At 37.8% G+C, this 27,534-nt stretch overlaps 3 protein-coding genes and 1 non-coding gene across 13 annotated transcripts; 2 read left to right on the top strand and 2 right to left on the bottom strand.

Moving 5' to 3' along the window:
• Window positions 1-963: 963 nt before the first annotated feature.
• Window positions 964-1,035, bottom strand: TRNAE-UUC (transfer RNA glutamic acid (anticodon UUC)). Its single transcript has one exon. It is a non-coding gene; the product is annotated as a tRNA-Glu (tRNA).
• A 3,407-nt stretch (window positions 1,036-4,442) lies between these two features.
• LOC133864100 (transcription factor HHO5) lies at window positions 4,443-7,108 on the top strand. Of its 2 annotated transcripts, none has more exons than XM_062300317.1 (5): window positions 4,443-4,825; window positions 4,919-5,064; window positions 5,146-5,455; window positions 6,294-6,370; window positions 6,477-7,108. In XM_062300317.1, the coding sequence occupies exons 1-5, from the start codon at window positions 4,627-4,629 to the stop codon at window positions 6,702-6,704; spliced, it is 960 nt and encodes a 319-aa protein (XP_062156301.1). In that variant the 5' UTR covers window positions 4,443-4,626; the 3' UTR covers window positions 6,705-7,108. The 2 variants fall into 2 exon arrangements, with proteins under 2 accessions (XP_062156301.1, XP_062156300.1); XM_062300316.1 differs by having other exon boundaries at window positions 4,444-4,825; window positions 5,146-5,464.
• Window positions 7,109-9,868: 2,760 nt separating this feature from the next.
• Window positions 9,869-21,236, top strand: LOC133863954 (uncharacterized). 6 transcript variants are annotated; one of them, XM_062300120.1, is made up of 10 exons: window positions 9,869-9,982; window positions 10,104-10,182; window positions 10,477-10,578; window positions 11,096-11,141; window positions 15,995-16,070; window positions 16,964-17,330; window positions 18,468-18,711; window positions 19,097-19,339; window positions 19,454-19,573; window positions 20,280-20,836. In XM_062300120.1, the coding sequence occupies exons 2-10, from the start codon at window positions 10,111-10,113 to the stop codon at window positions 20,726-20,728; spliced, it is 1,719 nt and encodes a 572-aa protein (XP_062156104.1). In that variant the 5' UTR covers window positions 9,869-9,982; window positions 10,104-10,110; the 3' UTR covers window positions 20,729-20,836. The 6 variants fall into 6 exon arrangements, 5 of the variants coding, with proteins under 5 accessions (XP_062156104.1, XP_062156103.1, XP_062156106.1 ...); XR_009899455.1 differs by adding an exon at window positions 20,968-21,236 and having other exon boundaries at window positions 9,892-10,182; window positions 20,280-20,781; XM_062300122.1 differs by adding an exon at window positions 20,968-21,236 and having other exon boundaries at window positions 9,892-10,182; window positions 20,280-20,736.
• Window positions 21,237-21,574: 338 nt separating this feature from the next.
• On the bottom strand, window positions 21,575-25,267 carry LOC133864188 (LOB domain-containing protein 36-like). Of its 4 annotated transcripts, none has more exons than XM_062300450.1 (5): window positions 25,176-25,234; window positions 24,956-25,069; window positions 23,902-24,336; window positions 23,182-23,813; window positions 21,575-21,869 (listed from the first exon to the last, which is right to left on the bottom strand). In XM_062300450.1, exons 3-4 carry the CDS (start codon window positions 24,298-24,300, stop codon window positions 23,253-23,255), a joined length of 960 nt encoding a protein of 319 aa, XP_062156434.1. In that variant the 5' UTR covers window positions 24,301-24,336; window positions 24,956-25,069; window positions 25,176-25,234; the 3' UTR covers window positions 21,575-21,869; window positions 23,182-23,252. The 4 variants fall into 4 exon arrangements, with proteins under 4 accessions (XP_062156434.1, XP_062156437.1, XP_062156433.1 ...); XM_062300453.1 differs by having other exon boundaries at window positions 23,902-24,313; window positions 25,176-25,228; XM_062300449.1 differs by having other exon boundaries at window positions 24,956-25,267.
• Between the last annotated feature and the right edge of the window lie 2,267 nt (window positions 25,268-27,534).

Below are 27,534 nucleotides of genomic sequence, written 5' to 3'. Positions count from 1 at the left end.
CATGCACCTGTCAAAGTACAAAATTAAGTATTAAGGTGGTTGTTATTAAAACATTTAGGGGTCGGCAAATTATCTAACTACCGCCTACGAATCGCTTACTGAACCGCAATCGAATCGACATCGACCGCCTATCGACAAAGTTGACTTAACCGAACCGACTTTACTGTCCACCAAACGTTTTGTGAACAAATTATCAGACTACCACCTACCGACAAAGTTGACTTAACTGACTTAACCGAATCGTCGCCCACCCCTAAAAATATTAAAGGAGGTTTTTTTTTTTTAAGCTGGCATGTATTAAACCGAAGAAGAATACACATCAGACTCGGACGAGACTAACCCCAACACACAAGAGGGGAAAGAGTTTAACCACACACGGCTTTGAGGGTGAGAAATAGCATATTTGGCTAAGAAGTGGGCAACCTTATTCCCTTCACGCTTAACATGAGCAACAGACCAGCAATCAAATCTTCTTAAGAGGACTCGAATATTGCCTATCAAATTGCCGAGGTGCCCAGCATTTTCATTAACCCTATTGAGCTCTTGAACGACCTCCAACGCATCACCCTCAATAATCATTGACCGAAACCCCAGAAACAAACCGAATTCAGTACAAAGACGAGTACCAAAGGCCTCCGCCACTAAAGAGTCCGAAATATACCGTTGGGAGGAACATTTGGCAGCGATAACCTTCCCTTCAAAATCACGAGCCACAACACCAACCCCAATCAATCTCTGATTCTTATCCAGAGCAGCGTCCCAATTCAACTTAACAAAGCCTTGAGGAGGTTTTCGCCACTGGACAGGCAGAGAGGGAGGCTGTAATATAAGAGAAATGTTATTTTTCTCTTTTCTTTAATAAAATAACTCGAGAAAAATACCTTTTTTTGGTTTGGTATCCCCCCTCATTCTTCTCTTCTCACACCTTTTCAATGTTTTCATTCGACCCTGACAAAAACGTATTTCCGTTGCCGGGAATCGAACCCGGGTCTCCTGGGTGAAAGCCAGATATCCTAACCGCTGGACGACAACGGATCTGATGACAACGTACCACTTTTAAATATTTAAAGCTCTTTCAAAGTGGCAAGATAAGTTTTTGAAAAAAGCGAGGATGAAAATTTGTGAAATGGTTATTAACCGTTACTTTTTTCTCCCGATTAAAACAACATACCACGACAAATTAAACCAGGCAACGATTCTGTATCCTATTCCTATTTTAAGTTAGTTTGTACCCATCACAATAAAACCACGTTTAGAAAATCAACTACACATAAATCTCCTTTATTTACAATTATTATTCTAAATTTTAAAAGGTGACAATCGACTCCCTCAAATTATCACACTTTTAATTTGTCCCTTCGTCGGCATTTTCACATTTTCGATAAGAATATATTAGATAATTAACTCATACGTACGGCACTTGCACATAACGCATTTTTCGTTGGAGTTAAAATAATAATTGGAATAAAGTGAAAAGGTTAAACAGTTTAAGAGGGTCGATTGTTACTTTTTAAAGTTTGGATGAACGATTACAAATGGGGTGTAACACTAGCCAGTCGTTTTCTTTTCTTCTTTCTTTTTCTTTTTTCACTTTTTTATTTTTTTGGTTGCAAAGTTCTTTAGGAATATTCTACAAAGTTGGTTTAATAGATATGATCCACCAAATGGAGAGTGGGATTTGTATTTTTCACTTTTAACTTTTGATGTCAGCATGCCACTAAAAATAAAATTTTTATTTTTATTTATTTATTTTTATTTTTTTAAAAAAAAACCATGAGGAAGGAACCATTCAAAAAATACTGGATATAAATATGCCAAAAAAAAAAAAAAAAAAGCCAACAAAGGATGGTCGGAAATAGTTGTCATTTTGCATGAAAGGCATCATTCTGTTGTGCTGTGACAAAATAAACAAAACCAACCTTTGCCCATCACGTGGAATCCTTATCTCTAACCAACTGATTAGGACCCCATAAACGATCCTCCGTTTTATCTCACATGAAGAAGATGGGATGCTTTTCGACACGTGTCGTTCGTATAGATTGAGAATCTCATCGTAGGAATCGAAGCGTTTCTATATGGAAAAAACGATTCCCTCGTGAGAGACCCAGAAAAGCATCGACGAAGAATCTCACCGCTCGATAAAAGCACCTCGCCACGTGTTAGTGTTTGATAGGAGGTGACACCCTCTTTCGTTTTCACTTTTCCATGCGAGACCTTGAATCCTTGATTGGGGATACAGAGGAGCCGATGAGCCCTCCACGTGTCAACAAAATCAATATCAATTTATTTTTCCATCAGGCCATGACAACCCTTTATTTTCACCGTTCGATCATTTTCGCAAATTGCAATATGTATTCATAATTTTTTCTTTAAAAAAAAACAAATGGTACATGCAACTTTTTATTTTTGTGGTTAAGTAACCTTAAGTACTCTATTGGTATTTAAATTTTAAGCTTTTTTAAATCTAGTATCTGAATTTTTATTTGTTTCATAAGTGGTATCTGAGTTAGAGGTAAAAACTCATTTAGTACATTTGTTACATTTTCCTTTCAAATATTGACAGCCCGCCACGTGTCCGTGGCATTATATAAAAATTAAAAAAAAAAAAATTTAAAAATTAATTAAAAATAATAATAATAAAAAAATTTAAAAAAAAAAAAAATGAAAAAAAGACAAAAAGAAGAGGGGTGGTTTTTGGCCGTATGGGCTAGCTGAACCATCCCATGGAAGAAAAAAATATAAAATAAAAAATTGATGGGTTTTGGCCGGCCACTTCTATGGGCAAATCTTCAATTTTTTTTGGTTGGATTTGGGGCTTGAGGGTGGCCAAACAACCTCCGTGGCCCATCGGAGTGGTTCGGCCACCTCCAATGGCCAAAACTCATTATTTTTATTTTTTATTTTTGTCATGGGGGGTGGTTCGACCACTCCAGACCCCTCTTTTTTTTTTTTTTATATAGTGCCACGTGTCAATCTCATCGGTTGACATGTGGCAGGCCGTTAAAATTTTGAAGAAAAATGTAACAGAGGTGCCAAACGGATTTTTACCCCTAGCTTTAATGTGAAGCCAAAGGTGAAAACTCAAGTACCAATAAAATATTTAACTCATTATTTAAATTGAAAATTCAATGACTAAATCTAAATCAACTAAAAACTTAAGAACTAAATATGATTTTTAAAAAAAAAAAGAAAAAAGAAAAAAAAGAGAAGAGTCGGAGGCCCAGAGCCACAAAGGGAACTCTAATGTGAAGCCAAACGTGTAGAAATTGTCATGGTAGTTGTCTTTGTTGACTTCGGTTAAAAGGAGGGACTAGAGTTAGTAGAATACGCATTTTAAACTAAATTTATTTTATGGTCAACATTTAAACTTTATGTATTCGATGAGGTACGTGATATTTATATTAGCACACATTTTAAAAAAATTAAATATTAAAATATTATATTTACCGTTAAATACAACTATTTTAAGTTTTGAGAATAAAATAAATAACTTTTGCCAGAAATTGTGAAGACAGAAATTGTTAAAAGAATAGAAAAAATTGTACAATTGAGCTATGTGGCTAGCCTAAATTATAAATCCTTCATTATAGTATCAAAATTAATTCATCGATCTTTATGGTTGGCCTAATTTACAAACTGGCAGCCACCCATTTTCTCTTTTCATTTTTTTTTAAATAATAATTTTTTAAGTTTTATATATTTATATTTTTTTTATTAAGATTGACACGTGTCTCCATCTTATTGACGTTAACGTGTTACCTAATAGAATTTGTCAAATTTTTTAAAATAATTTAACTTAAGAGAACGATTTATAATTTAGGTCAATCACATTAATTAAGGATGCAATTTTTTTCAAATGAGTATCACATATATGGTTTGACTGCTTCGCAAACACGAAAATGGTAGTTTGGTAATATCACAATGTTAGATTGCATTCACTGAATAAGACATGAAGATGCTTCTAGATTAACATATTTGATAAATTTTGAAAACTATTTTTTAGTTTTGATTTGAAAAAGTATTTTAGTATTATATGAAAATGAGAAGATTTTTTTTTTTGGGTTCTATATTTGGAAAGTATATATATATATATTGTTAATGATGGGCGGGTCAAATCTTAAAAAAACATTTGACAGATAGTAAGTTAAGAGTTGGAATCAATAAATATTTTAGAATTATCAAAAGATTTTTGAAAATAGAATTATCATAAAAAGATTTAGTGCGACCTGATAATTACGTCACGAACGATAAGGAACTAGCTAGGGTAACTAAAAAAAAAACTTAAAATAGTAAAAGTAAAAAAGAAAACAAGAATAACTAAAAAAAATTCATTTGACCCACGCCGCGTAAACGCGTTGAGTACGGAATCCAAAGATTCCCACACCTGACAGGCCGACTCCACCCACCACTCGCCCGAACTCGAGGCGAGTTTTTCTCCGGGTTACCAAACTGACTCGGAGACGCGACGACCCGAGTACGATTTTTCGTATCTTCTTGTCCTGATTTCTGAATCTCCAATATAAAAAGTGTGGGCTTTCCCTGTTCTAAGTTATCAGCTTCTATGTTAGAGACGAAGAAAGAGAGAGCAAATCTTTGAGGGAGACTAGGAGAGAGAGCGAGAAATTAATGGGACCGAGTTTGGATTTGAGCTTGGTCTTTGTCCCGAAAACCATTTCTGATTTCCTCGGAGAAATTTCAACCACCACAAACGGCTCCGAGAAACTGTCAAAGCTTGATGATTATGTGCGAAGATTGGAAGATGAGAGGAGGAAGATCGAAGCTTTCAAACGCGAGCTTCCTCTCTGTATGCTTCTCTTAACCGATGGTGGGCTCTCTCTCTCTTTCTCTCCCTCTCTGTTCTTTTAGATTTTATGGGGCTTATTTAGTATTTATTCAATTTTATGTGGTGGGTGTGTAGCTATTGGCAGGTTGAAGGAGCAGGCAATGCAGCGTACGGAAAACGATAGCGCTGACAAGAAGAACTGGATGAGCTCTGCTCAGCTCTGGAGCAATGGTACCACCTGTGATTACAAGAAAGAAGACTCAGCCTCAGAAGCAAAATTGGTGATTTTTGAAACGACAAATTCTTTCTGGGGTTTCTGGGGATTAAAATTTCTAATATTTGTTTTTGTTTTTTTATTATAGCGAGGCGAAGAAGACGATCGGTCTGTGCTGGAGAACCCGGCTCAGCCATGGAGTAAGCGAAAAAAGGGAGGGGCATTTGAGGCATCAAAGGAAGAGAACGAGGTTTCACAAGTCACTGGCCTTTCGCTTATGACTCCTCCACCGCTTGAACTAAATCCAAGCAATTCAGTTTCCAAAAAAAAAAGCTATTCTGGCTGTAGAGGTGGTTCTTCTGGTTCATCTTTGTCGACAGACCCACAGAGGAAACAAAGGCGGTACTGGTCGCCTCAGTTGCATCGTTGTTTCTCCGAGGCGGTTCGACAACTTGGGGGTGAGCAAGGTTAGGCCTTGTAACTTCATAGCATTCAAAAGATTTTTTTTTTTTTTTTTGGTTGGACTTGGGATCTTTAGAGATTGATAATTTGTTTTGTTCTTCCGGAGGGTTCTATAGGGTCTACCTAAATTGCTAGAGAGTTTCTATAGGATCTATCCAATAGGTAGTAAACTGCTAAGAGTAGGTAGGCCATAAAAGCTCTCACATCCTGACAAACAGCAAAATTGCCAGATCCCTATTATACGGATTAGGGTTGGTAAAGTGGGTTAAAGATCAACAATAATTAGTAGTAATTTGGAGAGGTGATGTGAAAGGCCTTATATGGAATTCACGTTGTCCAAATGAATGTTGGCTGCCCGACTATTACTGTGAGTTCTATACAGGGCTTTTCACGTTACCTGTACAAATTGATAACCATTCGGATAGATAGTTACAAAGTGAATGTATAGTATAATCTATAATGGCAGTAAAGTTGTGGTATTCTTTTACGAGGTCTTTGTTAAGTTAATAAATGTAGGAAGCGCAAATTATTTGGGAGTTGCTTGCAGTTGAACCACTTGGAGGAACCAGAAGGGGGTGGTTTCATTGTTTTCTGACTTGCCAGTAGGCAGCTTGCCTGTTGCAGGGCTTTCAAAATCATTCTTTGAAATTATTCCTAGAAATTAAGAAACAAAAAAAAGAAAAAAGTACTATTCAATTTATCGCCTCCCTTTTACATAAAATAAAATTTAGCTATTCTTCACATACTTGAATTAAGTTCTTTTATATAATTAAAAGAATGCTCTCACAGACTCTTGTTGTGGTATTGATCTGATTGTTTCGTTCCCCTTTGCAGTGGCCACTCCTAAACAAATTAGAGACCTCATGCAAGTGGATGGTCTCACAAATGATGAGGTGAAAAGCCATTTGCAAGTGAGTCCTTATCATCTGTTTTTTCTCACGTTCTATCTTGACATCTTGGATAATTTTTCTTCCTATTTTTCCTGAATGATTTATGTATATACTTGTGCTTTCGCAGAAATATAGACTTCATGTTCGAAAACTTTCGTCTTCTTCAAATACAAATGGCTTGTGCATGGCCCAAGATCAATGGGGAGAGCACTCAAATCCAAACAGCTCTCTGTCTAGTTCTCCACAGGCTACCCTCCTTGCTGTTGGGTCTGCTAAAGGTCTATTTAGCGTGGGAGACGACAGCAATGAAGCAGGAGATGAGAAATCAGATGGTCATAGTAGTGAAGATGGCTAGAAAAGGCAGCAGAAGATTATAGAGTCATTGAAACCCCCGTGATTTTTTCAGATGCAAATATACGTACGTGGGGAATAATTAATAAACTTTTATGGACGTATAATTAATACTTCTGACAGAGAGAGAGAGAGAGAGAGAGAAAGAGGAATTTGTACTAAAGTTGCTTTTTTCTTTCTTTTCTGGAGGCCCTACTGCAGAGAAAGGTAATGAGGTTTTAGAAGCCCTATTGACAAGTTTACTCCTCTATTTTTGAAGAGGTTTATGCTATGACCATAGGGGATACTACTACTAGAACGAGAGATGACAGTCTTTTTCTCATGATGTTATCCGACATATGTTCAACATTAAACTCCCTTTCAGTTAGTTTTGCTCTAATATCATAATTTCAGGTTTTATTTGCCTTCTCCTTTCGATTATGCATGCTCTAGAGTCTGCTGTGGAGTCTGCCTTACAAACAGAAGTAATGTGCTTTGCCTTCATTTTAACATCTACCCCACATTTTTATGCATGTGGCGAAGATGTTAAAATGATATTGCATGATATATATATATATATATATACATTTCAATTTTAATTGCCTTCATGAAGTGTTTGGTTTTTTCTTTTTCACCTTCTCTATTTTTTTTTTTGGGCCTAGACGTATGGAATAATAGATGAATCACATTCCAATCAAACTTTCTGAAGAAGCCTTCAATTCTATTAAGAGAGAAAATGAAAGTCGAGGAATTGAAGGCTCTGCTCCAACATTCTTTTGTTCCTTGCATTTTTTTCCTTTCTCCAGCTGACATATATGACTGAATATGCTGGTGTGGTATGTGATGTTGAGCTTTTCTTCTCCTTACAATGATTCCGTTTGCATAGCCACCACCTAGATTTCTGAAGATAAATGCTTTTTTTACATCTTTAATATATTTGATGTCCATCTCTTCTACAACTTTTTTGCAAATTAATCATAAAATTTGTGGACCGTATATGTAAAAGAGATGTACATATCACACGTCTCACTTCTTAAATCTTGTCATGTTCTACTGTCTTTTTTCTTTGCAGCCTTTCGGTTTGTCTTCATTAAGGCTGGAGTCGTCTTCATTTACTTCTTGGGAGCTTTAAACTGATTATAAACCAAAAGTCTTGAAGATGAAAAGAGAGATGGAGGAAGGGAGCTCTGTTTAGAATCTTCCAAGCTCTTTCCTCTGCAAGAAATCACTGTACACCTCGTTTTGCTTATTGTGAAGAAAATAAAGGCAATTCGAATGAATTATAACTAACAATTGGAAAACTAATTTGGCCCCTGCAACATAAAACTTATGCCGTTCACTTGACAAACTTGGAATACCAGCTCATCGCTTGACATGCTTCCTAAATCTCTGTTTTGTGTCTCAAAAACGTACACCATCATGTGTTAGGCTTTCTTGGTACTTGCAACAAACAGCCCAATTCCATTTGGTTGCTATCAGAGCCTTTCCATTGAACTAGTTAAAGTAAGTTTTAGCTAAAATTTAGTTAGACCCTTAAAAATACCTCTGCATTGGAGTAGTGGCTCTGTCTGTTAAAATTAATCTTGTGTCTTTTATCTTTTGTTTTCAAAATAAGAACATTACCAAATAACTTAAAACAATCTTAAAAATACAAAAAATAATTTCCACATTTATGCCACATCATAATACTATTTCACAAAAAAAAAAAAAAAACTCTCTAAACAGTTAAACAAACAAACCGTTATTGCTCGGTAATTTTGCAGCTTGGTATTTGCTCTCCAAATCTAGCTAGCAACTGTAGCACTCTACAAAAAGAAAAAAGATTTTTATTGACTTTTTGTACTATTCAAATGCGAAGAGAATGAAAAAAGTTGAGATAAAATAAAAAATAAATATTATATACTGGAAGATTATTTTAATAAACTAGAGAAAGTTTTAAAGAGTATAATATAAGGCATTTTTTTAACAGTGAATAGGTAAAATAGAAAAAAAATAAAAATTGTTTTCTGATTAAAATTTAGCTAAAGAATAGCCTAATCCACTCAATTATAGCTCGCACACTATTCAGATCTCGACATATTTCCTGCTATACCAATTTCTTCGTTTTTTTTTTTTTTTTTCTAAGCAACTACAAAGGAAAAAGAGGAAGGGAAATGGTGCATCACACACAAAATATGGGTCGGCAACCAAATAAACACCCAAAATAACCGGTACAGTTTTTATGGATTCTAAGGACTATTGAGAATGATACAAAAAATTGGCCCGACCGATTTGAATGTTGGCTCACTGGCCAAGAAAAAAAGCCACCATAATCTACGGTTTGATGCGGTTGTCTAAAGTTGCAATTGCTAGTAGGTACACCAACTGTAGCAACAAATAAGCTTGGAAACCATAGCGTGGTAGAGCCCATTGAAACTAGCTTGAGCGGATAGAATACCGCTGCGATGCTCGACGAGACAGGTATCTAGCGATGAATGCATAAGGGACACAACATAGTTTGCAACAGGATTTGGGATTCTCCATTAAGAATGTTAGACATTCAAACACTTTATTTTTTGTTTTTTAAAGAATTTAGTCATATGAAATTTATCATTTTAGGAAATAGAGATTGTGACACATCATGTTAGAATCAAATTCTGAAAAAAGTATTAAGATGTCAAGCATTTCTCTTCTCTGTGAGCAAGAAGAAAGATACCAACTATGAAGGTACGAAGCTGTAAATCTAACCCGCAGCCAAAAAAAACTTTGTTTTTTGGGCTACTATGCATGCTTGGGTTGCATGTGAAGTGCACACATGCCAGTGTAGAGCGTCAAACGAAGTGTCACAAACCAGACCTCAATCCATTTGTATGGGTCTCTGTTTTTTCTTTTGTTAATAAAAAAAAAATGGTGTGGTCAATCGTTGTGTTTTAGGGTGACCAAATATAATTGATTATTAGTAAAATTAAATACTATATTTTTATTTTATTTGGTTGATGCGACAATTTTAATACCTTGAATTAGTCGATATTTCATTACCTCTTGAATTAATCATTATTAAAAGAAGAAAATGAAAAAAAAATTCAAAAACCGAAGCACCTAGTGGAATGACGGGTAGTACATAGAATTTCCAATCCTGAAAAGCGTGTAGTTTCTCGAAAACGCTAAAACGTCGCCGTTTGTCACTCGGTGGCATAAAGTCCCACCGCTTCAGCTTCTATTCCCTAGCTTCGATCAAACCAAGTAGAAGTTGTAGAACACACATAATTATAAACCACGCCAAGCTCGTTTTGGCGGTGGATTTCTGAGAACCCTAATACGTAGGTGAGTAGTACTTGTAGAATCTTCTAGGGTTTATACTTTTTAGCAGTATAATCACGACTACTGAACGAATACAATTTAGTTAATGAAGAAGATTATGTGAAGTAATCGCTTCCAACGACAGGTTAATTATGAAGGAAGTTGTGACCATCCAAGTTGGAGGTTTCGCCAACTTCATCGGCTCTCACTTCTGGAACTTCCAGGTACTGATTCTACAAACTTCTTCGTTTCCTTACATTTTGTTACTCTGTAAATATTGTGACTAGAAACTTCTTCCAAAATGTTCTTTTTGGAAGAAGTGAAAAGAAATAGAGGGAGAGTTAGAGTGGTTTGCCAAACAGCCTCTTAATCAATCACAGATTATGCATTTGCATGTAAATATCTCTGTATATAGAAATTACGTGAAGGACTCGTCTGATTTTGTGATTATAGAGGTTATTTGAAGTTATTTAGGCATTTTTAGAACGTGATGTATTAATTAACTTCGTGTGCTGAAGGATGAGTTGCTCGGGTTGGCTGAGGACCCTTCTAGTGATCCAGTCTTCAAGAATCATTCTTTAACTATGGACGTGCTCTACCGTTCTGGTGAGACACAGCAGGTAGAAATTTATGACTTTAAAGTGCAATTTAAGAAGATTTTCTGCAATCGTTATTACTTAGACCTTAAATAATTTTGTTAGTGGCTGATTCCATCATTAACTCATTGTTATTGAAAGAAAATTTGGCAAAATATAATTAAGGTTCTCTATGTTTATATGGAAGAAGTACACACTTTTCAACCACAATTTTTATTTCATTCTCCTTTTCTTTTGAATTGAGTTTTTGTTTTTTTTTAATATTATGTGTCATGTTTCTGCTTATGATTGTTTTATTAATTAGTGATAGAACTCTGTTATTCTCATGCATTTGATTTTTTCTTTTCTTTTTTTTCAATGCTTTCTCCCATTTAGTATTTATGCCTTCTTAGGATGGAGAAATTTGCCCTTGAGATTGTCTCATGCTAAAACATTGTGAACTGATTTGCTGTAAATCTAAGGACTTGCTTTTGTCATTTTTAACTTGCATAGTTTTTGTAGAGATACATTGCTAATAGCATTGCTGTGAAAACATTTGCAGGGCACCCTTACATATACTCCACGCCTGGTTTCCGTTGACTTCCAAGGTGCTTAATTTATCTACTATGTTACGAGAGTACTTGCTCTAGTTTCCTTTTTGCCTTGGGCAATGGGATCTATCTAGTAATATAACTACGTCTATTTACATAGTCTCTGTATGTGGGAGTAGCATTTGAGGTGACAAGGATTCTTTTCATTTTCTGGATAAGTGGCCACATATCTTGCTTGTCGTCCACCATTTTGGGTCATCTCTTGTAAATGCTAGCAGTTTTGAAAAATGATGTCATTCCTGAATTGTGAAGTGAAGCATTAATTCAGCGTAGAACTGGATTGTTCTCAAACTGTAGTTGACCATGAATTCTGTATAATTTTTGGTGCTTTGGTAAATTGTCTATAAGTCTCATATTGTCCATCTATATGCTACTCTAACACATGATCTTTCTATTGGTAAGTAACACATGCATCCTATGAGATTTGAACCCATGACCGCACCCTCCATCCCATTCTTATTGGGGGAGAAAGTTTCATTTGAGCCATGAGTCATTGTCTTCTCTGAAACATTATTTAGTTCAAGTTGGTGCCCTATCCATTCTCTTCTACACACGGGCCATTTTTTCAACTTCAGATGGAGATAGACATTACTAAAACATAATCATCATCGTTATAGTGTCCCCTAGACATGTTCTTGAGGATGAGAATAACATGGTGCCTGGATATCATTTTCTGAAATCCATTGTCAAATTGCCATTATCAAATTGTAGACAGTTCCTTTAGATGTACGTCTCCAAAGAGAGAGATTACGGAGATTAAGCGGTTGGATTGTTCCATTAATTATGACAAGAAGGGGGAGAAATCTAATAGAAGAAGAGGGAAGGTTAGGGGCGTGACATGTGTTAATGAAGCTTAAAATACTATCTTGGAATGTAAGGGGGATAAATGAGCTGGACAAAAGATTGCGTATTAAAGGGCTCATTAGAGACTGGAAGGTTGATTTGGTATGTTTGATGGAGACAAAAATGGAAGTCATTACTAGGGCGGTGGTTCGTAGTTTGTGGGGTTGCTAACATGTGGATTGGTGTTATATGGGGGCTAATGGGGTGTCAGGTGGAATTTTGATTATGTGGGATAGGAGGGTGGTGGAGAAGATGGAGGAATATGTGGGTCGGTATACCTTAGCTCTCTCATTACGTAACGCTGAGGATAATTTTACGTGGGCGTTTGGGGGTGTGTATGGGCCTAATGATGATGGGGAGAGGAGGATGTTGTGGGATGAGATGGCTGGATTGATGAGTTGGTGGGATAGGCAGTGGTGCTTTGGGGGTGACTTCAATGTGGTGCGGTTTCCGAGTGAGCGGTCAGGAGCAGGTGGTTTTTCTGCAGCAATGGAGGGCAGTTTACTTGGTCCAATAATCGTGTATGGTCTAAAATTGATAGGTTCTTGCTTTCTCCAGAGTGGGAAGAACATTACCCAGATGTGTCTCAACGACGTTTGCCTAGACTTTTATCGGACCACTTCTCTTTGCTGTTGGATTGTGGTACACATAGAGAAGCAAAAAGACATTTTAAATTTGAAAACATGTGGCTCAAATCCGATGGTTTTGTGGAACAAGTGCAACGGTGGTGGAAGTCTTATGATTTTCAAGGCCTGTCAAGTTATGTGTTGACGAAAAAATTGAAAGCTTTAAAGGCGGATTTGAAGAAGTGGAATGAAGAGGTTTTTGGTGATGTGGGGAAGAAGAAGAAGGAGTTATTGGAATGTATTAAAGAGTTGGAGGGATTAAAGGAGTCTCGAGGGCTAGTGGTGGAGGAGCAGGTATGGAAGTCCGATATGATAAGGGAGATGGAAAAAACACTCCTGTATGAGGAGGTTAATTGGAGGCAAAAATCTCAGGCTTTGTGGTTGAAGGAATGAGATAATAACACAAAATTCTTTCATAGGGTGACAAATTCGCATCGGAGATACAATCATGTGGGAGCTTTGAAGATTCATGGGGCTATGTCTACTGATCCGGTGGAGATTAAGGAGCACATTGTCAATTATTATTACACTTTGTACACCGAGCAGAGTTCGTGGAGGCCTAGGGTGGATGGGCTTTCTTTCTCTTCCATTGATGCGGATGAGTGTATCTGGTTGGAACGTGTCTTTGAGGAGCAGGAGATATGGGAGGTGGTGAGGGAGATGAACGGGGATAAGGCTCCGGGCCCAAATGGTTTCTCTATGGCTTTCTTTTAGAAATGTTGGGCGGTTCTCAAACAAGATATTATGACGGTTTTCTCAGAATTTCATAATAGCTGTCAGTTCGAGAAGAGCTTGGTGCAACTTTCGTCTCCCTTATCTCTAAGGAGGCAGATGCGGAGGAGATTAAGGATTTCAGGCCTATCAATTTGGTGGGGGGGGGGGGGGGGGGGGGGGGTCTACAAAATGATTTCTAAGGTCCTTGCTAATAGGCTCAAATCGGTGTTGGGGAAAATAATTTCGAGCTCTCAGAATGCCTTCATTGGTGGTCGGCAAATGTTGGACTCAGTTCTTATTGCCAATGAATGCCTGGATAGTGGGAGGCGGGGTTACTATGCAAGTTGGATTTGGAGAAAGCATATGATCACGTAAACTGGGATTTCTTACTATGCTTGAGAGGTGTGGGTTTGGGGAGAGGTGGAGAAAATGGATTAAATTTTGTATTTCTACTGTAAGATTCTTTATTTTGGTTAATGGTGCGCCAACAGGTTTTTTTCAGAGTTCGAGGGGGATTAGACAAGGCGATCCTCTTTCTCCTTTGCTGTTTGTGGTGGTTATGGAAGCGCTTAGTAGGATGTTGAATGAGTTTATGCTCCAAGGCTTGTTGTCTAGTTTTTCGGTGGGTATCAAGGATAATGAAGCTCTAGTGGTGAATTATTTGCTGTTTGTTGATGATACATTAATTTTTTGTGGGGCACAGGCTGAACATGGTCGAAATTTGAGGTGTACTTTTTTATGTTTTGAAGCGGTGTCAGGGTTGAGGATTAATTTAGGAAAATTCGAATTGGTCCCTATTGGTGAGGTGGGCGATGTGGAGTCTTTGACACATATTTTGGGTTGTAGAATTGGTTCTCTGTCAATGACATATTTGGGTTTGCCGTTAGGGGCGTCGTTCAAATCTCCTTCTATTTGGAATGGGGTTATTGAGAAGGTTGAGCGAAGGTTGGCTAGTTGGAAAAAGCTTTATTTATCCAAGGGTGGTAGGGTGACGTTGATTCATTGTACAATGTCCAGCATTCCTACTTATTATTTATCTTTGTTTCCCATTCCTCTTTGTGTAGCCAAGAAATTGGAGCGGCTTCAAAGGGAGTTTCTGTGGAATGGTATGGGGGATGAGACTAAATTTCATTTAGTCAATTGGCATCGGGTTTGTTCTCCAATCAAGGTTGGTGGTTTGGGAGTTCGTAATATTATTAAGTTTAACCAAGCCTTATTGGGGAAGTGGATATGGAGGTTTTCGCAGGAACGGGATGCGTTATGGCGATCGGTGATTGAGGTGAAGTATGAGAGTGTAAGATGAGGTTGGAGTTCATTACCGGTGACGGGGTTTTATGGTGTGAGTGTTTGGAAGTCTATCCGAAGGGGGTGGGATACTGTAGCCAAGTACTTGCGTTTTGAGGTGGGTGAGGGGTCTCATATTTGCTTTTGGCATGATTTATGGTATGGGAACAGGCTCTCAAGCTATGTAATCTAGATTTGTACTTTATTGCTCGTTTTCCGGGTGCTTGGGTGATGGATAATTTGTCTGTGGTAGGAGGTGTGGCTCATTGGAATGTACTCTTTACGCGCTATGCTCAGGATTGGGAGGTGGAGATGGTGATTGCCTTCTATGAACAGTTATACTCTATTCGGATTCGGCATGAAAGGGTTGATAGGGTGGTGTGGAATCTTTCTAAGAAGAGGAATTTTGAAGTGAAGATTTTTTATAAAGCTTTAGTTTGTCATGAGGCGGTTAATTTTCCTTGGAAGAGTGTATGACGTGTTAAAGCTCCGAAGCGGGTGGCGTTCTTTGTTTGGACAATTGCTTTAGGAAAGATTTTAACTCATGACAATTTACGTAGGCGTGGTATTGTGATGGTAGGGTGGTGTGTTATGTGCAAGAAGCATGGGGAATCTGTTGATCACCTTCTTCTACATTGTGATGTGGCACAGACTGTTTGGAGTTATTTTTATAGCTTATTTGGGGTGGAGTGGGTTATGCCTATTAGTGTTTTGGATTTATTGAGTGCTTGGGGCACCTTGTTAGGTCGTGGTTCTGCTATCCGTATTTGGAAGCAGGTTCCTTTATGTATTTTGTGGGGCTTGTGGCGTGAGAGAAATACTAGGCTTTTTGAGGATGTGGAGGTTACAGTTGGGACTCTTTGTAGAAATGTGCTTAATATGTTATATTTGTGGGTGTCGGCACATAGCCCGAGTCATTTGTCGTTTGCTGATTTTTTACTTTCATGTTCGTTTATCTCCTGTGAGTAGGGGCTTTTTTGTATACTTTCTGTATACTAGGGTTGCGCCCCTTTGCGCTGTTCAATGAAATTATTACTTATAAAAAAAAAGATTTACATCTCCAAAGTGCCAAGGAGAGCACTCTGTCTGGCTAATGGTGGTGGTCTGTTTTGTGTGGGGTGTTAGTTATGACCTCCAACTTCTTTGCCACTTTATTTTTATCATAAACTTGTTAAAAGTTTAATGATAGATCAAAATCGTTGCTTATCTTTTATTAAAATCATCTCAATCAGTAGAAACTTATGTTAGTGTAAAATTGAGAGTGTAGGATCTATCATTTTTCGTTTCATTTTTTGATTGTTCACTTGGTATACAAGGAGACTAATTTTGATTCGTGTTTCTCACTTGAAATCAATTCACCGAAGAGTTTTTTTGACATCACAGGTTCACTTGGATCTATGAGTTCACGTGGTTCATTATATAACAAGGTTGCATCTGCACCACCAGATGTCATCACATGGTCAGATTTTTTATGTATATGTTTTAGCAGCTCCAATATTTTGTTTCTTATTAGTGATTTTGGTTTTATAAAAGTATGATTTTAATATTATTACAATTTTGCTTGCATGTTTGAAATGATGGCGCTTTATTAGCGATTTAGTTTTGTTTAGTCGCATAAATTTTGCAGGTGGTATTTTAAAATAGTCGAGGTCTGCACAAATAATATACCGTCTAATTTATGCCATTTAGAATTAGAACACTCTCAACTGTCAAAAACATATGCCCCCTCATGATAATATCTTCTAAAAGTGTTATCTGACTTTAACATTAGGTGGCAAAATTCAATTACAAGTCAACTAGATTGCAAACCTTAGATTTTAATCTGATCTATTTGTGCTGTGACCATTATTTCCAATGCAAGCAAAAACTTCAAGCTTTTCCATTTGAGCATTTTTTTTTTTTAATGTTTTTTACTACTAGACATTACATCAGTGTAATGAAGATTATGCATGTTCTTTGATCTGTCGTACATCAGTCGTATATCCATATGCTGCAAATCTGCAATTTGCAGAAATGGTGCCCTGAATTACTGTAATGCTACTATGCTTATACCTACTTTTTAGTATGTTTATGTGTTGTAGGTTCCTGGACTCATTTTATGTAACTAGTCTTTTAATCACATGTTTTCTCACCTAAAAGGAGAGTGCCTAGAGATATTAACATTTAGGGAATAAAAGGTGTGACTTTAACTCTGTCTCATTAACCTCTAGAGGCTTCTTGAAGCAATGTACCCCCTAAGTAAATCAACAAATCTGTTAGCTTGCGGATAGTGGAATTATTTCCATATATGCTCCCGTAATCTTTTTGTTGTGTTGTTTAAAATGAATTGAATATCTGTAAGCCAATATGCAGGACTGGTAATGTTTCCACTCATGCAGCTGAACCTCGAAGGAGGAATTTGTTCTTGCAAAGATTGCATGAAGAAGAGCAGGAGAATCTGACTCCAGTGGATGGCATCAATGATGCGAGGAATAGTCCCCAGAGAGAAATCCAGGATGAGGATATAGTTGAATACTTAGAAAATGGTGTTCAATATTGGACAGACTTCTCAAAAGTTCACTACCATCACCAAAGTTTACATGAACTGAGTGGATTATGGATGGACAATCAGGAATTTGACAATTATGGAATTGGAAGGGATGCCTTCTCTTGGGCGTTACGAGGAGAAGAAATTAGTGATAGGCTTCGCATGTTTGTAGAAGAGTGTGACCATATTCAGGTATATAGCAAAAGCTTCTCACATTTGGTTTGATTATGTCGGGAAACTCCAATATATATTGATAATCTGCTATATTCACTGTATGAAATTCAAGATTAATAATATCTTGCTGCATGTCCTTTGAAGTTAGGACTGAGTGAAGATTTCAATTTCTCACCTGTATATATTATATGATTCGAGTCTTCCTTTTATGTCCTAGTTATCTTATAGTTTATTATGAAAAAATTTCTTTTACTTTTTTTCTTTTAATAATTTTATAGAAGTAAAAAAAATGAATAGAGAAAGTTATACTGGTGTTCAAATGCTAATTACTATTTTTTTATCTCAATTTTTCTGGGTTTGAGAAGGATGGGACCTTTTCTGGGATGGCTTTATAATTTCTCACGGCCAAGTTTTGTACTACCTATAGTACTGAGAGATTGTTGCCTATAAGGTAAATTTTGCATCCAAGAACTCAATCCTTGGTGTGCTTCTCTCAAATGGAGCATTTTGATTGCCACTTGTCAACAAGGGTTGGTAGTCTCTACAAGTGAGATTGAATACTGTCAAGTTTTTTTAAGTTTTGCATTACATGTCTGGGGATCTTTTGTATCAGATAGAGCCCGAAGCTATTTATGTTCTTTATTTGGACCAAGTATACATTCATGGTTTAACCATAATTCCTTCTTGTCATCATTACTCTATCTAAATTTTGTATATGATTTCATTTTAGGCTCCTTTTATTTTGAGTAATTTTAAAACCAGTTTTCTAGATCATTCAATATTTGCCTGTAATCATTACCTTTGTGGCTATAAAAGAATGTGCAAGGTTTACTATCTTTATAAGGTCTGTGATCTTTCCACATGACAGGCCTATTGAGAGCATCCTTGGATGTTGAGAACGTGGTCAGATATCTAAATCAATGAAGCATCATTATTGGGATGGTTAGAGACTAGCTTCATGAACTTTATCTTTGACCTTTTGCATATTGATGATTGGGTTAAATTTAGTCTGGAAAACTGTCTAGTGGCAGAGATAGAGTTTGGCTTTTAGGTACTTTTGTGTATGCCCATTGATGCTGGAATTCTCAATATGAATTCTGATTTGATCTATTTGCTTCTTTTTTGTTGTTGCTGAATATTTCTTAATTTTGACAGGGTTTTCAGTTCATTGTCGACGATTCAGGTGGTTTCTCCTCTGTAGCTGCAGATTTTCTAGAGAATATTGCCGATGAATACACAAACACACCTGTGTTGCTCTATTCTGTCAGGGATCCTGTTTCTCACATGATCCACAAAAGCCAGAAGCAAACAATCTCTAAGAAACTTCATGATGCAGTTTCATTTTCAAGACTATCATCCTTCTGTAAACTGATTGTGCCAGTTGGTCTCCCCTCCTTGAGTAAGTAAGCAATAGTATATATGTGGAATGTATTATTTCAGATGGTTCTATACCCATCCTCAGTAATGGGTTGTTGCTTTTAATGTGCCATTTCTGTACCATGTTGACTTTGAAGCATTTGTTTTCCCCGTGTCTGGTTCTTGTCCTATAAACTGGGTTTTGTTGATTTTCTTGATATTGATGCACTTGCTAAATGTGAAAATAGTGGCAAATGTTTATTCTTATTCGAGTATATTGATGCTGGCATTATGGATTTAGCTGGGTCCTATTTGTCATGTTGAATCAGTCTGTACTCTTCGATAGTGATACTTTCCAAGTCTGTCCTCAATCCCCCACCCCCATTTTTTTTTTTCCCCTATATAAGTATGTTCATGTTATTATGAAGGTCAAGCTTCCCCGTTCCTCTGCATTAAAGATGAGAAGCCTTACCACTGCAGTGCTGTTTATGCTGCTGCACTGCACTCTATTAGTCTTCCATTCCGAATGGAACCACTTGGTCCCACTTCAGATTCACGTTATGTGTCCGGTGCTGTTGACATCAATGGTCTTGTACAAATGCTAGCAGGGGGAGCTAGGCGGAATATGGTGACTATTTTGGACGTTGCAATGCCAGCACCTTCTTTGACTGGTAAATATCTGAATGGCTTTTCGGGAGGGCAGGGTAGAGGCCTTTCGTATCTCCTCATCAATTCTTCCTTCTAAGCAATGAGCTTGGTTAATTATTTGTTATTCTGGAATCCAGGGAAACAGGTTGAGAAATCTTTGCTAGGAAATTTACAGACGTTGACACCTGAGATAGCAGAGGATGTGGAAGACTTGCAATCGGTGGAATCCATGACCATCAGTGGGGCCCTTGGGTCAGGTACTTTTAGAATCTATGCATGTGTCATCATCTTTATTTTCTTCTCCTAGTCTGCTGGACATTGTTAAATGTGCTCTTAAAGAACTGTTCTCATTTATCTTCCAATGAAATAAAAGGCTTCTTGTTCCCTTGGAACCATTTTTCGAAGTATGTGTCTAGCTAACAATCTAAATCCATTATTAAAATAATCTATTGTATTGTCTCCTGCTAATTTGAAGAGACTTAAAAGTTCTTATCACTAAATTATTCAGGATCATATTTATGGAGGTTCACCTGCGGGATTTCAGGATCATATTTATTTTAATTCAAGATCACTAAATTATTCAATAGGAACTGGATGGACCTTTAAAGTCTGTCTGTGCTAAAGACGTATTTTTTCTTCTTCCTTGTTTCTTTTTGTCATTTTCTTTCCTGGGGGAAAATAAGGTAGGTACAAGACAGGGGAGTCCATCCTAACTTAGCTTGCAGTAGGCTCTTAAGTATGCCAGACTAAAGTACTTATCAAAAAAAAAAAAAAAAGTATGCCAGGCTAAAGTACTTATTACAGACCATTAACCTTCCTTTTTATTATTGTATTTCTGAGAGAAGATAAAAGGGGTGGGGGGGCGCTAGTCAATATGAAGGCTGATTTTTGTTGTATATTTATTCTGCTGCTTGATGTGGCGGGACATGCATTTAATGTTTGACTTATTTTTTTGTTCAACAGGAGGCCATCGGGCTTCAGTTTCTGTGGTAAAGGATTATGTTCATGCTGCTTATGAAAATGCAATAACAAGACCAAAGTTCTGCAATCTATCAGTGGCTCTTTGTCCTCTTCCAATACCTTTGCCTTTTCCTAAAATATTTGGGAACCTTGTTGGCCAACATGGTGAGCTGTTGGGGAGTCCAGTCAGTGGTTCTCCTTTGAGGGGATCACTTGACATCCATTCCATCCCATTGGCGGGTAGATTACGTTCTAGCAGTGCTGTCTTGCCATTTTTGGAGAATAGATTGGGAAATCTTCGTAGATTTGGAACTCAGCAAGGTGCAGCTGGGGCTGAGTTAGTTAGGAGATGGGGATTTGAAAAGGATGAATTAGAAGACATGGGAGAGAGGCTCTCTAAAATGGTTATGGAATTGGATCCTTATTCTCAGATGTCATCAGATTCAGATTAATTAATCTGGTGTGTGTGAATATTGGGGTTTCTTTTTCATTTGTTTTCTCCAAGGTACACTTTTTAGAAGAAAATGGTTGAGCAATGCATCTCTGATAGTTTATTGCAATGTTAATGAATATAAATTCCTCTTTCAAGGCTTCTGATCTAACCGAATCATATAATTGTCATGATGGTTAATGAAATGATTCAAATGGTGATTGTTTAGGATCCTCCTTTTCTTTTTCTTTTTTTTATTAGGCTATGGATGTCGGCAAGTGGAGACATTCATTGAAGTGGGGAAATGGTTTGCCATTTGCATGGAGGAGAGCTTCAAGGCTGCAAAAGATATGGTAATTTGGTAAGGAAAGTCAAAGACAGCTGAAAGTCGGAACGCAACCTTCATTTGGTGAGAAAGATGTACGCATGACTTGTATGGTGCAACATGCCACCACTTGAAGTTCTCTTTCTTTTTTCTTCTTTATTTTGGTGGTATAGGGAACTTTGCAAGTCTTTATAAAAATTATTTACGAGGTGTCTTGCTAGCTTTTGTAAAACAAGATTAGGGTATGATAGGCTGGAAGAAAGTTAAAAAAGGGGGAAACTAGACTTGTTCCCTTGAATTGTCACTCTTGTAGACTCTTCAAACTTTGAAAAAGTAACAATCCACACTCTCAAACTACGCAGCAATTTGAAGTAGTTTTGTAAAGAAAGAATAAAAAAGAATATTTAAATAATTTTTTTAAAGAAAAAAGTTTTAGAGGGTGGGGGTGTCTTGAAAAGTAGGTAATTAAAAAAGAAAAAGTGGACTTTCTACTAAAATTTGAGTGAAGTTCAGAGAATGGGACGTACATGAATGCTGTAAGTTTAAAAATGCTAAAAAGCTTCCCAAATTCTGATTTACATTTTATAAGGATGTACCTCACTACTGAAAAATAAAAATAAAAATAAAGAAGCTGTACCCAAAGACCAATGCAGATCCTACATTTTAAAATGTATCTCCCAGGAAAGATTCAGATCCCATGCAACACCATAGGCCATAGGCCATAGGGTATTGCATGGGATCTGAATCCTCCCTGGAAAGTCGTCTTCTTGGAAACCCCCCAAAAAAGGCAGACTTTGGATCTTAGATTGAACCCCTCTCTGTCCCCATCTCGATCGAGCTGCAAAGGGAGGAGGGAAAATAAAAGTGAAAAAAGGATTACAAGATGCTTAATTATGCAAATGTCGAAGTGTTCAGAGTTCAAATAACAACAAAGTCGTGTATTATTGCGGATATGTCTAAAGGGCGATAAATAGGCCAAGAAAGAAGAAAACGAAGGGCAATAATAAATAGAGGTGTACGTTCATTCAATTGTTTATGCATGGAAGTAATATCCTAGTGTTTTAGAAAGTACTAATTAAAACAAAAAAAATCAAGTAATGTCATCTGATATACTCCCTTTTCAAGTCACAAGACTTCATAGTTTCTATATCCTCACACGAAATAATGCAAGTCATATATGCGCCAAATGCCCTTAATTGACAAATAACCAAGTACGGCATATTTAATTCCAAGGGCTACTAAAAAATTAGATAGATATAGGACAAATAACCAAGTACATATTTCTAAGGGCTACTAAAAAATTAGATAGATATAGGACAAATAACCAAGTACATATTTCCAAGGGCTACTAAAAAATTAGATAGATATAGGAGAAATTAATAACCAAGTACATATTTCCAAGGGCTACTAAAAAATTTGGTAGTTATAGGACAAATAACGAAGTCATACACGATATAAGAGAGAAATTTTGTCTTTAGAACACGAGGGAGAGCATATCTAAGCACATAAGTCAATTTCATGAACAGATATTGTAGCCAACTACCCATATATTAAACCCCTTTAGCTACGTACCTCATTTTTGGATCCGATGGTTAGTACGTAAGATTTTCATAGGATCACAAGTTGAAACGTGCAATTAATGTGCCTAGCTAGTTAACCCAAACAACATCACATTACACGGCACCCCTAGCCTTCTTCGTTACCTAAACATATATGTAAGCCCAAATCTGAAGCGGCTGAACAGGAGAGAAAGATTTATAAGTGAGATCGATCTATACAAGTAATTCATTTTAGTAATTATTGACTTACCTATCTCTCACTTCTTGACCGATGAACTATTCTCTTGTGCCATTTTTCCCTCTTAACTAATTTTCGTGTAAAAAAAGGAAAGAAAGAAAAAGAATGAGGCTGCTACTGATAACTGATGGAGGGGACGTCTCTCGTTGTGAAAATAATAATAATTCCTTTAACCCATCCTAGCCTGCTCTATACAACATATTACCCCATTTATGAAAAGACAAGCTTATATATATTATCAGATGAAAGGATCTAACCCATTCATTAATTGCAGAGGCATAGTTCTCAAACGAAATCATCTAGCAGAAGGGCATATCTAAACCACAGTGAGAAAGAAAGAAAGAGATACGTACCTAGAATGAAAATTGGTTTGACGAAAAAGCGGGAAGGTTAAAGAGCTTCAGAACAAAATAAGGGATCAACATTACGGACCAACACCCCTACCCTCCTCGCTTTCCGACTTAGACTGAGCCTGGGCTTGGTGCGTTTGCTGACCCTGTTGCTGTTGTACTGGTTGGAGCAAGAGCTGCGCCTGAAGAGGATGGTGGTGAGGATGGCCGTGATGTTCCCCTTGGTATGGTTGCATCTGGTAAGCGTTTTCAAACGTGCCCAGAGCCAGCGAAGGCGACATAACACCACCATCACCACCAACATTCATCTGATTGAACCCACTCGCAGTCACCGAACCACCCGCCACAGCCGGGCCGAACCCACTGTTGTACCTCACAAGCTGCTGTTGCTGTTGTTGTTGCTGCTCATATGTCCGCAAAATCTCCTGCTGCTCTCTCGCAGCCACAGCCGCAGCCAATTGCTGAGCCTCAAATATCTGGTGGTGCTGGTGCTGGTGCTGGTGCTGAGGCTGGGTCTGTGGCTCGCGAATCACCAATTGGCCACCATGTGTGGGAGCCCCAGTGGGAATGCCCATCATCGGCGACATGTTGTACGGTAACAACGCGACAGAGGACGAAGGATTCCCCGGGTGCACCTAAAATAACAGTTAAGCTATTAATTAATTTCACCATTTACTATCAATCAAATTAAACTTGGTAAACACAGATAATTATAAAGCGTACTTGTTGTTGGGGGATGAACCCCTGCCCCTGGGGTTGTTGAATAATGGGGAGCATGGCCTGAGGCCCAATGTAGGTGGCAAGCTCCTTCTTGGCATGGACGAGTTCGGTCTGAACCTGCCTGAGCCTGTGCTGGAGAAGGGAGATGAGGCCCACGCAGCCGTAGACGGGGTCCTGCAGGCGAGCATCGGCCTCGTAGGCCAGGGAGTTCACGGCTTCTTCGCGCTGCGACGCGTTGAGCTCGTTGAGCAGCTTCGCCACGTTGCTGGCGCCAAAGACCTTGTGCAGGTTCGCGAACTTGTCTGGCAGGTCAGGTGGAAAATACGGCGCGAACACGCACTCCTGCGTGCACTTCCGCCTCTGCAACTTGCACGCCGCGCAAGGTGTGTTCGGTGACGACATTTCCTCTCTCCTTCTCAAAAACCCCAAAAATAAAAACTGAAAATTGATTAATATTCATGGGATTATACAAAAAGACAAATGGATCGACTTCTTCTCATGAATGATAGATAGAAAAAGAGAAAGCGATGTTTTGTTTACTAGTAATTAGACAATAATGAGGAAGGCATTGAAATAAGAGTCATTAAAGGAGACTCATTTTCGAAGCTAATGAGGAGAAAAGACCGACGTGATCATCGATACACATAAATCAAACAGTAGAAGGAAGAATTATACTGAAAGAAAGCAATAGGGGGAGAAAGGAAAACGATCGAAGCGGCTCATAGTGCAAGAAGAAGGAAAAGAGAGAGAGAGAGTGAGAGTGCAACAGAAAATCGTTGCGAAATTACCAGAAATGCAAAAACCAATAGAAATGGCGTCATGAAGAAGAAGCTCTCATCTCTCTCTCTCTCTCAAAACAAGAACTAATCCGTCTCATAAAGAAATGAAATATTGGAGTGCAATCAAAGTTCAAAACAGAATTAATCTTGCAAATCTTCTTGAGGCCGAAAGTAGTATCAAAACAAACAAGATTTTTATTTGTTTGTTCATTTTTTTTGCCATAAACGTACGACCAAAATCAAAGCGTGGAAGACTGGAAGAAAGATCAGAATCTCACCTCGGGTTTACCTTTTGGATTTCGCTGAACTCCGTTCGGTTCAACGTCTCGAGCCCTCCTCTCTTTCCCTCTCTCTCTCTCTCTCTCTCGGTGCCTTCCAAGGCCAAGAAACAACTGCGAGAAAAAATACACTCTGAGAATTGAATCGAAAAACGTCGACGTTTTGCGGGAAGAGAGTACTCAACGAACTACTGCAAAATGGAGATAGAGAGAGCTCTACAGTCTAGGGTTCGTGTGCCAGAGAGCCCTAGCCTTGATCCGATCTTCTTCGAGTTTCACGATCCCATCAGACAAAAAAAGAAAACGATATACGATGAGAGGGATATATCGCTTAAAAAGATCATGATAACTGCTGTGCTCATTAACCGATTCCGGTTCGGTTCAGATAGACCCCACTTGCTCTCCATTTATTTAATAAATAATGAGTCCAGCCTCAATATGCAATTAGATTTTAAACGACCTAAACTCTGACATTTATATATATATATATATAAATTATGTATATTATAAAGTAATTATACTATACGTACATATGTAGTCGGTTGAGAGGGGATCGATGTTTGTTACCCATAAATTACTGATGATCGTGTTGTTAACCCAATAGGAATTTGAGTAGAGTTGAAGGCGAGACAGTCATGCTCCTTCATGCCCTCTATTAGTACTCCATACTTTGTTTTATTTTTGAAACTTTGCCTACTTTTTTCGATCGCTTTCTTTGACGGTCCTTGTTCTTTTGATGGGTCGAGTCATTTTATTAATTCCTTGTAATTTTCCGCTTTCCGGTCCCCTTCCCTACATTGAATGGAATATATATACATGTATAAGATATCCATAAGTAATTTGAGATAAGTATTCAAGTATATATAAGTATTCAATTAAGTCTATGGGTTTGTCAATGTTACCTATATTTTATCAATTTCCATCGTCTCTAGCTAATCGGTTGGTCATTATATGGTTTACATATATAAAACAAAAATCTAATAAATTTTTAATTGTCTATTACAATAGTAACATAATTTGTTGACATCATATCATGCATTATGTTAAGTGGACATGAGCATAATATGAATTAATTTGTTCGATGAACATTTTAGATTTAAATATCTTATTCTTTTTTTATCAAAAAAAAAAAAAAGAACCACTCTAATAAAGTTTAGCTTCTTCAATAAAATGAACTTCATGCAACAGGAGATCAAGCAGAATGATTTTTTGTGTGTTCTTGATGTCGAACTTTTATTTCTATGGCAATGATAGGGAAAATTAAATAACGAAGTAATTATAAAGGGTTTTTAGGTAATTGTAGATGGGCCTGATTTTTTGTTAAGGTCCTCACAAGCGCCAGTATTACCATGCGCCTGCTATTCCCGGTCAGCGACCGTACCGACACACCCCAATATTTTCACCGTCCTTTTTGGAAACTCCTGCGAGGCACAACAGTCGTTTGGACCGACGGATTTACACGTCTTCATTGATTTTGAAGTGACAAAACCTTAAACTTCCCCCGAATGACTGACTGATGGGTGCGAACACTTTTAGCCGTCAGGTCAATCACTTCACTCCGAAACCGTCCAACCGGTTCTCTGTGGAAAATTTTGTCGACGATTTGGGTGGTTTCTCCTCTGTAGCTGCAGATTTTCTGGAGAATGTTGCCCATGAATGCACAAACACTCTCTATTCTGTCAGGGATCCTGTTTCTCACAATGATGGAAGTTCCATTTTCAAGACTATCATCCTTCTGTAAACTGATTGAGCCAGTTGGTCTCCCCTCCTTTGTGGAGAAGTAAGCAATAGCATATCTCATGTGGAAATGCGTTGTTGCTTTTAATGTGCTATTTCTTTACCACCGTTGACTCTGAAGCAATCTTTTCCCCAGTGCCTGGTTCTTGTCATATATAAACCGGGTTTTGTTGATTGTCTTGATATATTGGCATTATGGATTTAGCTGGGTCCTATTTGTCAGGTTGAGGCTTTTCCCTTTTGGATGTTGCAATGCCAGCACCCTCAGAATATTCACACCAACTTCTCTGTTAGGGTTTTGTTTCTCCAAAACAAAATTTGGGTATTTGTAGACGTGGAAGAATAAACCTTTACTTGACTTGTCTTTACCGTCTGCTCTAGTTGTTGGTTGGGCCGGTTCGATGGCTCTATATGAATTAAAACCCAACAATCAACGGATTGAGCTTTAGAAAGCCGTTGCGCTAACGTGCATTCGTTTTCTTGCGTAGCCGGCAAATTAAAATTGGAATTGGCGCAATTCACAGAATTAGAAGCCTTTGCACAATTCGCACAAGAAAAGAGCAATGGAGAGGGATGTAGTGTAGCTTGGTAGCCCATTTGTTTTGGGTATAGGGAATAAGCTTGTGCAAGCTTACTCCTGCCTCGACCAGCAGCTGTTGGGTTTTATCCCTGATTACTCGATTTCCACAAGCGTGAAACCCTTGCTTCTTCCTTTGAGCTTGCTTTGGTGCATACTCGCCCCTTGGATTGCTACGAAAAACACCATCGAATTTCAAAGGCACAATAGGTCCCATTTTTCTACCATTTCTCGAGAGTCAATGACTATTCATAGATCTTTCGGT

The sequence above is a fragment of the Alnus glutinosa genome, chromosome 3, assembly GCF_958979055.1.
Source record: "Alnus glutinosa chromosome 3, dhAlnGlut1.1, whole genome shotgun sequence".
In the NCBI taxonomy this organism is placed as follows: domain Eukaryota; kingdom Viridiplantae; phylum Streptophyta; class Magnoliopsida; order Fagales; family Betulaceae; genus Alnus; species Alnus glutinosa.
Note: the sequence above shows the minus strand (reverse complement) of the source record. Positions and strands in the feature narration are given on the sequence as shown.

Excerpts from the sequence above, each read along its gene's own strand:
- LOC133864100 (XM_062300316.1), top strand. The coding sequence starts at position 4,627 with ATGGGACCGAGTTTGGATTTGAGCTTGGTCTTTGTCCCGAAAACCATT. Across the intron at positions 4,826-4,918 it reads TATGCTTCTCTTAACCGATG|CTATTGGCAGGTTGAAGGAG; the intron begins GTGGGCTCTCTC and ends GTGGGTGTGTAG. Across the intron at positions 5,065-5,145 it reads CAGCCTCAGAAGCAAAATTG|CGAGGCGAAGAAGACGATCG; the intron begins GTGATTTTTGAA and ends TTTTTATTATAG.
- LOC133863954 (XM_062300122.1), top strand. The coding sequence starts at position 10,111 with ATGAAGGAAGTTGTGACCATCCAAGTTGGAGGTTTCGCCAACTTCATC. Across the intron at positions 10,183-10,476 it reads CTCACTTCTGGAACTTCCAG|GATGAGTTGCTCGGGTTGGC; the intron begins GTACTGATTCTA and ends CGTGTGCTGAAG. Across the intron at positions 19,574-20,279 it reads CAGTGGGGCCCTTGGGTCAG|GAGGCCATCGGGCTTCAGTT; the intron begins GTACTTTTAGAA and ends TTTGTTCAACAG.
- LOC133864188 (XM_062300449.1), bottom strand. The coding sequence starts at position 24,300 with ATGTCGTCACCGAACACACCTTGCGCGGCGTGCAAGTTGCAGAGGCGG. Across the intron at positions 23,814-23,901 it reads GGTTCATCCCCCAACAACAA|GTGCACCCGGGGAATCCTTC; the intron begins GTACGCTTTATA and ends CTGTTATTTTAG.